The 15,883-nt window shown below is 35.5% G+C and overlaps 1 protein-coding gene across 7 annotated transcripts in view; it reads left to right on the top strand.

The window, feature by feature from the left end:
* Cad86C (Cadherin 86C) overlaps window positions 1–15,883 on the top strand; it is a 411,455-nt gene that overhangs the window by 349,691 nt on the left and 45,881 nt on the right. For 5 of the 7 annotated variants that reach the window (XM_075291231.1, XM_075291230.1, XM_075291228.1 and 2 more), the window contains 3 exons: window positions 7,286–7,478; window positions 10,899–12,231; window positions 12,294–12,442. In XM_075291231.1, coding sequence (XP_075147346.1) covers window positions 7,286–7,478; window positions 10,899–12,231; window positions 12,294–12,442 — 1,675 coding nt within the window. The remainder of the gene's footprint in view (window positions 1–7,285; window positions 7,479–10,898; window positions 12,232–12,293; window positions 12,443–15,883) is intronic. The other 2 variants (XR_012718060.1, XM_075291233.1) reach the window with 1 other exon arrangement.

Here is a 15,883-nt window from a genome sequence, read left to right as displayed (position 1 = left end):
ATTGCGTTTGCCATTGTCGGAATATATTTTAGATTGTGTGGAAAAAATTGATTTTTCTGGACTGATTACTGTGCCGTGTTTTTCACCAGAGCGAATCCAATTTCGAAGCATTTTTTCTTTCAATCCTAATGTTGAAAGAAACATTGGCCGGCACACTTGCAATCGGGTAGAATTCTGTCTTAAGAAAAATGCTTTGGATTGCGTCCGTGTTGAATTTTCTGACAAAATTTGTTTTTTCAGCTCCAAAGATATAAGACTTATTACATATAGACGTTTTTGCTCCCATGACATCTCCCAAAACGATTTAAAAATTTATTTTCGCGTCGACTCCCTCAACTTCGAACAATGCCTTAAAGCACTTCTTTCGCAAAGATGATTGGATGGACGCACGTTTCGGAATTACCACATTCCTCATCAGCATCCTCTACTTGCAGCAAAACTATCAACCAATTATCAGAATAAATTCAGGCAGTTCATTAAACCCCAACAATGAACCACACTTGAACCTTCCGAAAAAAGGTTTTGTATGATAGCAGGCTTATGCCGAAATAAATTCAAAACAAACATATCTCTTTTCCTATGCCACTGTCAAATCATCGATTTGAATTCAGTTTGCTGGGTTTATTTTGAGCGTGCTTCCTCTTCTTTTTCCATTGGTTTTGTTTTGTTATTGTTGGTTTTGTTCTTTAAGCATTGTTGTTTTTTTATTGCAGCTTAAAACCATACATTGACTAAACTACAAGTGTAGCTTAACCAATAGAGGAAAAGAATGTTTGTCAAATTTATTTGAGCAAAGCCCTATAGACTGCAAGATGGTTGGATGGACGCACGTTTCGGAATTACCACATTCCTCATCAGCATCCTCTATTTGCAGCAAAACTATCAACCAATTATCAGAATAAATTCAGGCAGTTCATTAAACCCCAACAATGAACCACACTTGAACCTTCCGCAAAAAGGTTTTGTATGATAGCCGGCTTATGCCGAAATAAATTCAAAACAAACATATCTCTTTTCCTATGCCACTGTCAAATCATCGATTTGAATTCAGTTGGCTGGGTTTATTTTGAGCGTGCTTCCTTTTCTTTTTCCATTCGTTTTGTTTTGTTATTGTTGGTTTTGTTCTTTAAGCATTGTTGTTGTTTTTTTTATTGCAGCTTAAAACAATACATTGACTAAACTACAAGTGTAGCTTAACCAACAGAGGAAAAGAATGTTTGCCTGAATTTATTCAGATAATTGGTTGATAGTTTTGCTGCAAGTAGAGGATGCTGATGAGGAATGTGGTAATTCCGAAACGTGCGTCCATCCAACCATCTTGCAGTCTATAGGGCTTTGCCCAAATAAATTTGACAAACATTCTTTTCCTCTGTTGGTTAAGCTACACTTGTAGTTTAGTCAATGTATGGTTTTAGGCTGCAATAAAAAACAACAACAATGAAAAATATTTACTTATTTTGTCATATCGGTGTGATAGCGGCGTTTTTAATAAAGTTTAGTTAAAATTCTCCACATTTTCCTTCGTAATGGGTTCTCATTTCGTTGAGTGTATAAATGACAATGCCTTTGCTCATCTTCATACAAATTTCTTAAATTATTCACTATTATGTGTAAATATTAAGTTCATATAATTTTACTTATCACGCCAACTTTTTTCGTTTTAAATTTTCGAGTTGAAAAAAGCTCCGCCAATGCTCAGAAGCAATGAATTTTACATGGGCTTGTCATAAGGCGGAAGTCGTCTTGTTAAGCATTGATTTGGCATTAGTTCTTCAAGTGTGATGATTATTCTATATTTCTGTTTTCATTAAAAAAATAAGGAAAACAAATAATATGTTTCTTAACTTTTTCTACTTTTATCTCTACGTAAAGATTTGAATAATTCTGGCAATCGCAAATTTCATGCCTTCAGAGAAATGGATATGTACATTTGCAAATATTTTTTTATGTAATGACTTTCTGTACGGTCACACTGGGCAAATATTAGACAGAAACAAGTAAGGAAAGTCTACAGTCTGGCGGGGCCGACTATATTGTACCCTGCACCACTTTGTAGATCTAAATTTTCGATACCATATCACATCCGTCAACTGTGTTGGGGGCTATATATAAAGGTTTGTCCCAAATACATACATTTAAATATCACTCGATCTGGACAGAATTTGATAGACTTCTACAAAATCTATAGACTCAAAATTTAAGTCGGCTAATGCACTAGGGTGGAACACAATAATAGTAAAAACAAGTGAGGAAAGTCTAAAGTCGGGCGGGGCCGACTATATTATACCCTGCACCACTTTGTAGATCTAAATTTTCGATACCATATCACATCCGTCAAATGTGTTGGGGGCTATATATAAAGGTTTGTCCCAAATACAAACATTAAAATATCACTCGATCTGGAAGAATTTGATAGACTTCTACAAAATCTATAGACTCAAAATTTAAGTCGGCTAATGCACTAGGGTGGAACACAATGTTAGTAAAAAATAATATGGGAAACATTTAAATCTGAAGCAATTTTAAGGAAACTTCGCAAAAGTTTATTTATGATTTATCGCTTCAACCAAATTGGGGTAAAACACTGGCTTCTGGGACCGTATTAGTTTATATCGGGCGAAAGATATATATGTGAGCTATATCTAAATCTGAACTGATTTCAATAAAATTTGGCACACTTGACTACACTACTAATTGTACTCCTAGTGCAAAATTTCAACCAAATTGGGGTAAAACTCTGGCTTCTGGGGACATATAAGTCCATATCGGGCGAAATATATATGGGAGCTATATCTAAATCTGAACCGATTTCTTCCAAAATCAATAGGGTTCTATTCTGAGCCAAAACACATACTTGTGCCTAAATTGAAGTCGGTTGGACTAAAACTGCGACCTAGACTTTGATTACAAAAATGTGTTCACGGACAGACGGACATGGCTATATCGACTCGGGAGCCCACCCTGAGCATTTTTGCCAAAGACACCAGGTGTCTATCTCGTCTCCTTCTGGGTGTTGCAAACATATGCACTAACTTATAATGCCCTGTTCCACAGTGTGGCGCAGGGTATAAATATGGGAAACATTTAAATCTGAAGCAATTCTAAGGAATCTTCGAAAAAGTTTATGATTTATCGCTAGATATATATGTATTAGAAATTTAGGAAAATTAGAGTCATTTTTACATCTTTTCGACTAAGCAGTGGCGATTTTACAAGGAAAATGTTGGTATTTTGACCATTTTTGTCGAAATCAGAAAAACATATATATAGGAGCTATATCTAAATCTGAATCGATTTCAACCAAATTTGGCACGCATAGCTACAATGCTAATTCTACTCCCTGCGCAAAATTTCAACTAAATCGGAGTTACAAATTGGCCTCTATGGTAATATGAGTGTAAATCGGGCGAAAGCCATATATGGGAGATATACCTAAATCTGAACCGATTTCAACCAAATTTGGCACGCATAGCTGCAATACTAATTCTACTCCCAGTGCAAAATTTCAATTAAATCGGAGTAAAAGATTGGCCACTGTAATCATATGAGTGTAAATCGGGCGAATGATATATATGGGAGCTATATCTAAATCTGAACCGATTTCAATAAAATTTGGCACACTTGACTACACTACTAATAGTACTCCTAGTGCAAAATTTCAACCAACTTGGGGTAAAACTCTGGCTTCTGGGACCGTATTAGTCAATATCGGGCGAAAGATATATATGGGAGCTATATCTAAATCTGAACCGATTTCTTCCAAAATCAATAGGGTTCTATTCTGAGCCAAAACACATACTTGTGCCAAATTTGAAGTCGATTGGACTAAAACTGCGACCTAGACTTTGATTACAAAAATGTGTTCACGGACAGACGGACATGGCTATATCGACTCGGGAGCCCACCCTGAGCATTTTTGCCAAAGATACTATGTGTCTATCTCGTCTCCTTCTGGGTGTTGCAAACATATGCACTAACTTATAATACCCGGTTCCACAGTGTGGCGCAGGGTATAAAAATTATTGAAATTTGCTAATGGAATCAATAAATTTTTAATCAAGTATTTTTTGATGCCCAATTAAAACTGTCATTTATACTATCATTTTCGTAATTGAAGACATTTCAATTAAAAAACTTAGTGGATAACTTAATTTCGTGATTGAATCAAAAAAAGTTTTTTGTGTGCTCACAGAAAAAATTTTCACGAAAATTTTTCCAATTAAAGTCTTGAGTTTTAAAAAATATTCATTTAAAAATTTAATTAATTCAACAAATTGTTTAATTGAAACAAAAACCAGTCACAAAAATTAATAGTATCAATTAATTTTTTAATTGGACCAATTAATTTTTTAATTGGACCAATCAATTTTTTAATTGACTTTAAATTAGTTTTTTAATTGATACTATCATTTCTGTGATTAAAGACATCTCCATTAAAAAATTAATTGGATCAATTGATTTCGTGATTGAATCAAAAAATGTGTTCATGTCAAACATTTGTTGAACTACAAACAATTCATTAATACAATTTTTAGAATCATTTATATACACATTATTCAACATATTGTAAAACTGGCCCTTTTGGTGACGTCTAAGGACTGGTCCTATTAAACTATTACTTTGGAATGAGTCCAAGTCATGTCTTGTACCGTTCCTGGGGTAGATCCATTTCTCGCAGATATGAGAAAAGTTTGTGTCTAATTAACAAATCCTATTAAAATTTTCCACAATGTTGTCTTTGTATAGCACCTATCTACTTAAGCGTAGGAAGGCCTCTGGGGAGGGGGCTTAGACCCCCCAGAAAAATTTTAGCCCCCCAGAATTTGAAAACCTATTTACGATTTTACATTTTTTTATTATAAATTGTTTTATTTTTTTTTTATTATAAATTGATTGTCGAGTTATTTTGATGTCTATTTTTTATTCAATTTTATGAAATAAAACATTAGTTGAACCTATAAGTTCAGTCTATAAAGTTTTAGCTAGGGGGGGCTATAGCCCCCCATAGGAAAATTGTCTAGCTACGCTAATTCCTATCTAATGTGCTAACGCTACTAATTGATTAATTTTAGAGATGGATGTCGAATGCATCGTAGTTTTCGACAGACTATCTCTGGGAAAAACTTTGAAGTTAATGTATTTTGCATTTTTAAATAGAAATATATTGGCCAATTTCCAACTTAATCCTTCGAAGTAGACAGACAAAATTTAAATTGAATTGTACACTCAAATATCCATTACAGTGTGTAACGGATATAAGCACGTCTCATAAGAAAATTATGCTTATATGAAAGTCATTAAAAACTCCATACCTCTTTTTGTTTTGAACAATAATTGTCTATAAGTAAAAAACGCATATAAGAAACAAGAATTGTGTATTTTACTGAGTTTCTTATATCCGTTATCCACTGTACTATGGACAGTGGTCGATCCCGCCAAAAATAAAAAATCAAAGTCAGAAATTTTTCAAAAATTGTGGCATCACTGTTTCTTATGCAAACAAGGTTTTACAATGTGTATTTGTTTTTGTTTTATTCCATCTGTACTCTTTAAGAACTGCTTCAAAAGAGAGAGCAAGTAAGCAGTTGGTTTTTGAAGTGTGAAAAAGTATAAAATTAAATGCACTTTTAAATAAATAAAACTAAAGAAAGAAAAATTATATCGAAATAAATCGAAATGAATATTGAACTAAATGGTATTAACTATATTTTAAAATAAAAAATGTATAAAACTTGTTTTTAAATCAATTTTTGTCAGTCTCATTGTTTCGTGTTCGTTCGTTCTTATATGTACATTTTATTTAGAGTTTTAGTTGTGTTCCCCCCTGAAGTCTCCAATGGGATTTTTTTGTGGTTTATTAGTTAATATTTCAAGATTCCAAATTGGTAAAAATCAGCTGCTTTCTTTTGCCCCCCTTTGTGTTATCGAAGTGGTATTGTTTCTTTATATCCAAATATGAATTTTTGTGTGGTGTTTGTTAACACTAGTTTACACTGAAAATGTACATTTGATGATTTTTCTTATGTATTTTGATCTGCTGAATTTAAAAATTAAGGTTAAAAAATTTTATGAAACCGTTTTTGAAATATCCCGTTATTTTTAGTTTTTTTTTTTTTACTTTTTCCGCTAAACAAATTATACCTCGAGCTAGAAATGTCCGATTATATCGTTGTTTGTACTTGAATGCATGGTATTGAGATGTCGAACAAACGTGTATAATAAGATCTAAGATAAGTTAAGTGGTTCAAAATATATCGATGAAAATAGGGCGAATTTTCAAAACAATCTTGTTTTACAACTTCATGAAAATCGGATAAAAACTACTGCCCTTGGAGTAAAATCGTGAGATCGGTTTTGTGCATGGGCTATTTCACCTCATGGGATGATTCACCTCATTTCCGTTACATCTATTTGTGATCTTAAAATAATTCTAGATTTAGGCAAATCGGATAGAAAAATAGAAAGTTTTCTAGAAGCCCAAAAAATAAAATCGGAAGATCGGTATATATAGGGGCTATATAAATACATGGACCGATAGACACAATTTTTGGCACTCCTATTTGCGGCCCTAAAAACCTCTAGATTTCCAATTTCTGGGAAACCGGATAGAAACTATGGTTCCTAGAAGATCAAGAAGTAAAATTGGGAGATCGGTCTATATGGGGGCTATACCAAAACATGGACCGATACACACCATTTGTAGCACACCTACGTCTGGTCCTAATATACCTTTAGATTTCAATTTTCAGCCAAATCAGATAGAAAATACAGTTTCTAGAAGCCCAAGAAGTAAAATCGGGAGATCGGTGTATATGGGGGGGCTATACCAAAACGTCATCAATCAATCCCATTTTATCATTAAATAGTCCTGGCATAATTATAAAGCCGTGACCGAAGTTTCACGATGATATCTATACTGGAAGTATTTTTGGCCGCTAACTCCATATAGCATCGACCACTGTGCTATGGTCCAAAACGAAATTTGAAGAAAACCGATTTGGTTTCTGTTATAGTTTTTTTTTTTTGTTCAAAATTAATGATTGATTAATGATTGGCTCCAATACGTTTTATATGGCCTAAAATTAAGTTTATTTTAATAAAAGAAAAATTCGGTTAGGAGAAAATAAACTATTTTTTCAGTGTATATATGATCAAATACTCGTATCTTAGCCTATATAAATACTATATGAATATATGAAAATAACAAATTCCTCGTTACTCATTTCAAAAAGAAACTTTTATAATCATGACATTAAACGCTAATTTTACTAAAATGTCTTTTCAGGGGAAATATTTCTAATGCGGCCTCTTGAAGATATCGCAGCAATCACGCATGTTGGTGATCCTGTCTTGCTCACAGTAATTGCGGAAGAGGTTAAAGTAGGACGTGATGAACCGCCAGCCATGGCTTCAACAGTTCAATTAGCGTTCTTTTTACCAGAGCGTACCAACTCTCCGCCATATTTTGAAAATGATCAGTAAGTATATGCAAAACATTAATTCCTTCCTACGAAATCAAATCTTAGACAAACAATCATTGTTTACCAATTGCTTTTCGCCGCAAGGAAGTTTGTTTGGAAGAATAGTATATGCTTTTTATGAAAAACGTTAACTTTTGAAAAAAATATAATAAAGACTAACACACTTTCCTCATATCTTTTAGACGGATAATCGATCCGCTTTGTTGTGCACGCACATAAAGAAAACAAACCACTTCAGTGTGTAAATATAACCATAGTGATAGGCGAACATTTATTTACACGTATGTCTTATGGGAAGCGCAAAATCCACGACGGAATACCGTGACGGCTAGCGGCGTGTCGCCAAATTATTAAAATCTATTCTAATTCCTTGGCGGGAAATGGTATAGTTTTGCCATCGTTATCAATTTTATTCGTTTTGTTTTGTTATTGTTGGTTTTGTTCTTTAATCATTGTTGTTGTTGTTGATTTCAGCTTAAAACCATGCATTGACTAAACTACAAGTGTAGCTTAACCAACAGAGGAAAAGAATGTTTGGCAAATTTATTTGGGCAAAGCCCTACAGACTGCAAGATGGTTGGATGGACGCACGTTTCGGAATTACCACATTCCTCATCAGCATCCTCTACTTGCAGCAAACCTATCAACCAATTATCAGAATAAATTCAGGCAGTTCATTAAACCCAACAATGAACCACACTTGAACCTTCCAAAAAAAGGTTTTACATGATAGCCGGCTTATGCCGAATAAATTCGTACAAACATATCTCTTTTCCTTTGCCACCGTCAAATCATCGATTTGAGTGCAGTTGGCTGGGTTTGTTTTGAGCGTGCTTCCTCTTTCTTCATTGGTTTTGTTTTGTTATTGTTGGTTTTGTTCTTTAATCATTGTTGTTGTTTTTGATTTCAGCTTGAAACCATGCATTGACTAAACTACAGATGTAGCTTAATCAAGAGGAAAAGAATGTTTGTCAAATTTATTTGGGCAAAGCCCTATAGACTGCAAGATGGTTGGATGGACGCACGTTTCGGAATTACCATATTCCTCATCAGCACCCTCTACTTGCAGCAAAACTATCAACCAATTATCAGAATAAATTCAGGCAGTTCATTACACCCAACAATGAAAGTTATCAATTTTTTTAACTCACAACTAGGCATTGTTTTTGCCTGGCCACGTGGATATTATTTTTTTCTTGAAATAACTCAACAAATAACAAGCCATTGCATGTTTTTATTCGACTTCAATGTTTAATATTGAAAAAGCATACTGTAATGGCAACAAAAATACTAGGAAACTTGATAAAAGGGAAATATTCGCCGACAAGCTTATTGTATTTGTCGTCGCCAAAAAATGTTTCGCCTACCGCTTATGACTATGGTTATATTTACACACTTGATCGTCCCCCTTCTCACAAACGAAGAACAAACTACAAATACGGAAGCGGAAATAATGTAATCTTACATATATTCCAGACATTTTTCCAAATATAACATATGTTTTATTTAAGACATGAAGGCAGAAAAGAACAGTGCTTTATATAAACGTATGTTAATTGATTATTGTCCATATGCAAAACAGTTTATTGACAGTTTATCGAATGAATTTATATGACAAAAGTAGGTTTGTAGTTGTCTTTAACTTTTTTGTATATGGGGTATGAGTTTGAAACACTAATGCCTATATGCAAACAATTTATTGTCAGTTTATCGAATGAATTTATATGGTAAAAGTACACCCTCAAAAAATCGCGTCTGTAACATATTCCCCAAACATATTTTGCGTCAAGCATATATATTTTCAGGATTGGTCCAAACAAAATATTGTTTGTATTGTTCAAACATATTGTGTTTCACCTTAGGGCATACACTGGTAGTAAAAAATTTTAATGAAATTTTCGTGTGGATATATTTTTAAGGCGCCAATTGGCTACTTCCATTATTTTACTTCCAGCATACTCTTTAGGTCTCTCTTTCTAAACACTTATATGTTTATAGGCTATTTCCAAATTAATATATGTTTGCATATAAGCATATTATATTTACAAACATTGTATGTCCCAAACATAATATGTTCTACCATATTAACATATATGTCCCAAACATGTTATGCTAGTTTATGAACATTATATGCTTGCAATTAAAAATATTGTGTTCAAAAATTGAGTTCCAAACATATAATTTTTACACCCAAACATATGAAAAACAGTCTTTTTCGTCAGTGTAGGCTTGTAGTTTTATTTAGCTTTTTTGAATATGGGGGTAAATATTTTTTTATTTCAAAAATAAAAATTTCGTAATTTTTTTGTGATTGTCGTAAAAAACGGTTAGCCTCTACAACGTCTTTTTAAAAAGTTCGTTGACACACTTCTGAAATGCGCTTTTTGTATAGCCAACAGCTCCTGTTTTGATTTTTCTTTTATCTCCTCAATCGTAGCAAAATACTATCCTTACATCGGTTTCAACAGTTTTGGTATGTGGAAAAATCCACGGGAGCGGAATCCATTGAATACGATGGGGTTTGAAGTAATATAGGTGCTCGTTCATGATAATCAACAGCTCCTGAGCGATGTTTTGCTCAACATTCAGGAATTACGGAACATTCCTCGCGGACGCACGTTTCATGCCTAAATTGCTTGGCTTGAGCCGAACGATATATCAATATAACCAGCAACCTTTCTGATTATCATTTCGATTATCCAAAATCATTTTCTTCACTGTTTTTCAGAACATCACAATATATGGGGGCTATGTTTGACATATATATTTGTAGATCCAAATCGACACTACAGGAAGTCGTATGAAATTGCGGATTCTATGACCTTAAGAAGTAAACTCGGAAGATCAGTTTACATGGGTTCCAGAGGTCCAGATTAAAAAACATGGACCTGAAATACATGTATGTGTCCAAAACCTAGACTTATGTAGTCCACCTTCAAACTTGACTTGCAACCCAAAAACGTTTGTGCTAATTGCAAAATTATAGCTTGATTATTGCATACTGCAACATGATTACAACAGACAGATAGACGAACACCGTGCATATGTTATAGAAGTGTTCTTTTTTGCGACTGTCTCATAATTTCTAGACATCTTTTGTAACAATTCATAATTGTTTTGTGTTTACCAAAAAAAAAAAAAAAAAAAAAAAATATATATATATATATATATATATATATATATATATATATATATATATATATATATATATATATATATATATATATATATATATATATATATATATATATATATATATATATATATATATATATATATATATATATATATATATATATATATATATATATATATATATATATATATATATATATGTGTGTGTGTGTGTGTGTGTGTGTGTGTGTGTGTGTGTGTGTGTGTGTGTGCATTGAGATAACAAGTTTTCCATTTCAACAGCTACATATCCAGAGTGGATGAAAATGCTCCTCAGGGTACTGCCCTTATATTTGTCGATCCGTATGTGCCGAGAGTATATGACGACGATACTGGCAAAAATGGAGTTTTTTCCTTAACATTATTAAATAATAATGGCACATTCGAGATAACCCCAAATGTGGCTGAGCGCAGTGCATCATTCCTTATACGGGTACGTGACAATATATTATTGGACTATGAAGAAAGACATACGGTACAATTTCATATACTAGCTCAAGAGCTTGGTCCTGCAACAAATCTATCCGCCATTGTCAATGTCACAGTTTATATCAACGATGTCAATGACAACTCTCCAGTATTTTCACAAGCGATGTACACGGTAGAATTACCTGAAAACATGACGGTTGGTACGAAAGTAATTCAGGTCCATGCGAACGATGCTGATACTGGCATGGGTGGCCAAGTGCGATACACCGCAATACTCGGATATCTCAACACATCTCTCAACTTGGATGCAGAAACAGGATTGATAACTGTGTCCACTAATAACCATGGGTTTGATAGAGAACTAATGCCAGAATACCATTTGTACGTCGAAGCGCGTGATAATGATGGAATGGGTAATAGGGTCCAAGTTCCGCTTGTCATAAAGCTAATGGATGTAAATGATGAGACACCAGTATTTGAAAAAGATGTATATGAATTCATATTGGCGCCAGATTTAAAAAGTTTCACAACCGCTGCTTTTATCCATGCTGTCGATAGAGATGCAACGGCTCCCAATAATGAAGTGCGTTACGAAATAATAAATGGCAACTATGATAATAACTTTGCTTTGGACGAAGTAACCGGTGAACTAACTGTACAAGAAAATTTAAATTTTCAAACTGGCAAAGAAGATAAGCACAGCCATCGCCGACAAGCGGTTGCACCACCAACAAATGCTCAGAATATGTTTATACTGACAGCTCGAGCATATGACCTGGGAATACCAATACGATCAAGTACTTCCACAATTCGTATCTACCCTCCTGAAAGTCGTACTCGAGCTGTCACATTCGTTGTGCCGGGCCTACACCCAGATAAAGGCAAAACTGAAGAAACATTATCCACCATCACGGGTGGTAAAGTAGTGATCCATGAAATTCGACCTCTAAGGCCAGACGAGTTGGGAACACAAGGTGGACAAATTCCTGGACATAGCGATATTAAAGAAAAAAGTGTTGTAACTGCTACAGTCATTTACGACAGTGCCTCCGTTGTTGACATTTCACAAATTCAACAACGTCTCTCCCAACATAATAGTTCCTTTGCAATAATGACAGGAAGAGACATGGCAACAAATGAAACAGATGTAAGTAAATTTGTATTATTATATGTTTAGATTTTACAAAATCCAAATTAATTTGATAAAAGGAATTAACTTCATTGCAGACGTTATACAAAGCTGAGAACAAGCTGTTATTTTGGCTATTAATTCTGTTGGCAACTCTGGTCGCACTGACAATACTCATACTACTATTGTGTTGCATATGTTCCTGGTGCCCACTTTATGGTGCTACAAGGTAAGTATGATTTACTCTCCCATGAAAGAATCATATGTACATATATTTTGCAATTTGCATATCCTTGAAATGCTATATTACATCTAATGCTAGCTTATATCTAAAAATTACATCTTTAATAGGAATATTTAAACTATTTTGGATTATGTATTATACCACATGCAAACAAAATTTTATTTCCTTCCCAACTGACGCCATCTGCAGTTTTCTTTTCTCTGAGATAAGATAAGATTATAAGAGATAAGTTCACCACTGTGGTATCACAAAGGAATGAATAGCCTAAGTGAGCCTGAAATATCGGGTTGCCTTTATACCAAACTTAACCTTCTCTGTAAATACGTTTCTTTTGAAGGGAATTACAGACTTTTTTCGTTCTCTTGTACAGGATATGAAAATAGTTCAATCAATCAGTCAAGAATTTTATTATTAAGAACTATAGGAAAAAAATTCGTACAAATGCATGAAGTCTTTATTTGAGTCGGACCGTACTCCATGTAATTAATATTTGAAGATTATTCGTGTAAAAGTTTACCGCGACTGTGCCATCTGCTTAGTCCAATTTTAGCACACCCTGTGCAACATTTCGGTCGCTATCTAACGAATAAATGATTCAATGTTTTCTTCCAATGCTTCAATTGAAGCTGACTTGTCTGAGATTTAACATAGCCGAACAGAAAATAATGTAAATCGGACAATATAGGTGGCCAATTCACCGGTCCAAACATGGAATAAAATGTTCACCAAACTGTACTCTCACCGTTTTGGAGCCACAGTGGTGCAATGGTTAGCATGCCCGCCTTGCAAGAATCGAACCAACGCCAAGGTCGTGGGTTCGATTCCTGCTTCGACCGAACAGCAAAAAGTTTTTCAGCGGAGGATTATCCCACCTCAGTAGTGCTGGTGACATTTGTGAGGGTTTCAAAGGTTCTCTAATGCGCTTTACAGACTATCAGTTATTCCGGACGACGGTGCTCGTGTCGAACATATCCCATATATTGTGCACATTATAAGTTAAGTCCGAAGGCATAATCGATACTGCTGCATGTTTATGGGATCGATAACACATTTACCGATTATTTAGTCATCGCCGACAAGTCGTATCGATCCGACACACTGTAAGATTCTTTACAAACACCGACATTCCGTCCGGAATAACTGATAGTCTGTAAAGCGCATAAGTGGTTTCACTACAATGTGGAACGCCGTTCGGACTCGGCACCAAACAGTCAGTCTTTGTGGGTGCATTCGTTTTTCGACAATCACTCTTGGATTCTCATTCGCCCAAATGCGGCAATTCTGTTTATTGACGAATCCACTGAGGTGAAAATGTGCCTCATCACTGAAGATGATTTTCTTCGAAAATTTATCATCCACTGTTGCCATTTCTTGGAACCATTTAACACGTTGTTGGATTGTGTATCTCTCCATGGTTCAAATTGAGTAAGTCTGTAATAGAGAAATGTCATATAAAATTCGGAAAAAAACTTGGCGTTTAAGTGTGGTTCACATTCAACATCGGCCCTTACAATTTAACCACCTTTCCTATTCAACCGTCGAACGGAACGGACGTGTTTTTTCAATAGCGGATAAACTCATAGTAATAGGTACCTACTACGAATTTCAAGTGTGGTGGGATATTAAGCCACCATGCAGCGAAATTCCAAGTCATCCACTGGGTTGCTAACTTCAGGGCCCAGTGGACGGGTATCGACTGGAGTTATAAATCTGGGCAATGACCAAGAGTTAGGCCCAATTAGTCGACCTGTAGACGGGTCGACAGGTGGCGACACACTGACAAGTCGAACTTTTTCTAAGGTAACGACATCAAAAGGAGGTAATCCCTCACGAAAGAGATTCAAGGAACGCAGAAATGCTTTGTTTATCCTAAAGAAGTTAGGATCAGTCGACCCAAGCACGTTGTCGGCTAAACAAAGCGATTCCTTAAAATGGGCTCAAGGAATTCTTGAGACTGGAAAAAGGGAACGATCGCCGGATGAGCTGCCATCCTCCAAAAGGGATCAAAGATCGTTTGCCTCAGTTGCTAAAGATAGCCTTGTGATGGCTATCATTAATAAAGGAGCATTGGACGGTATGGTTCCAAAGCAAAAATGGGGGGAAATTGAGAATGCTCTATCTGTCGTCTACTCACAGGTACTGGAAAAGTTTCCCGGCCCAGATCCTCGACACCAAGAGGCTGGTTGGTATCAAGGACGATTCTAGCTTAAATCGCATTTGAGGACCAGAGGTCTATAGAATGTTTTAAAGCTGCTCTGATACTAATTGGTGAAGTTTGGGAAGGAGCTGCTCTAGAGTTAGTCGAGAAGAAAGACATACCGGCTAGACCTAGAGCACATGCCTGGATACCTGCAAACCCTTCTGACCCTGAATCTATTTTAAATAGACTGAAACGATGCAATCCAGATCTTCCAACAGCTGATTGGAAGGTTGGCCGTTTGGATGAAGTGGATGGACCAAGACGGCATGCAGTGTTTATATTGAACACTCAGTCTTTGCCACATCTGGCAAAGTCCCAGGGCCGTGTATGTTATGGCTTTCATTATATCCAAATGAAGGTGTATAAAAACGATCAGCTAAAGGATTCAGAAATGGACAAGCCTCTGTCTGAATCAGAAGTAAGCGGATCCTCTTGCGAAGTCGAGGGAGATACCAAAGTTGAAGACATGGATAGATACCGTATGCGTGAGGAGGCTTCTATTGCCTCAAAACTCACCAAAGTCGAACCTATGGTTATTGCGAGAGTCACCGATATCTCTGAAGAGGACATTCTTGATGACTCGATCGAAGCGGCTGATGTGACGGTTGTTGAAAATCTCGATGGTCCTACGGATCCTCCAGATAAATCTTCATCATTGTAAGGCTGCATGTACTGCCTTAAAAGTTCTCCTGATGAAAGGGGACATAGATATAGTTCTTATTCAAGAACCATATGTTTACAAAAACAAAATATGTGAATTAAGTACTCCGGGGTTCAAACTATTGCAGTATACTGGTAATGATGTAAATCGAGCCTGTATAATTGCTAAAAACGAGCTCAATTTGTTTCTGCTTCCCTCAATGTGCAATACAGACACTGTCGTTGCAAGTTTAGAAATAGCCAAATGCAAATATTGGGTATCTTCGGTCTACATGGGACATGACAGGGAGATGCCTCCATATGCCGTTAAGACCTTAGTGGAGGAGTCACTGAAAACAAAGGCGAAACTCATTATGGGATGCGATGCGAATGCACATCATAGTATATGGGGAAGTAGTGATACTAATGCAAGGGGAGAGTCGCTAATAGAGTTTATTTTGCGTACTAATCTGGTAGTTTGCAACAAGGGAGATGTCCCAACCTTTGTCACTAAAAACAGGCAAGAGGTTTTGGACATCACCTTGGCCTCGCAAGAACTAAATGAAATGATATCTGAGTGGCAGGTT

The sequence above is a fragment of the Haematobia irritans genome, chromosome 1 (genome assembly GCF_050003625.1).
Source record: "Haematobia irritans isolate KBUSLIRL chromosome 1, ASM5000362v1, whole genome shotgun sequence".
Lineage (NCBI taxonomy): Eukaryota > Metazoa > Arthropoda > Insecta > Diptera > Muscidae > Haematobia > Haematobia irritans.
This window is presented reverse-complemented; position numbering and strand designations above follow the sequence as displayed.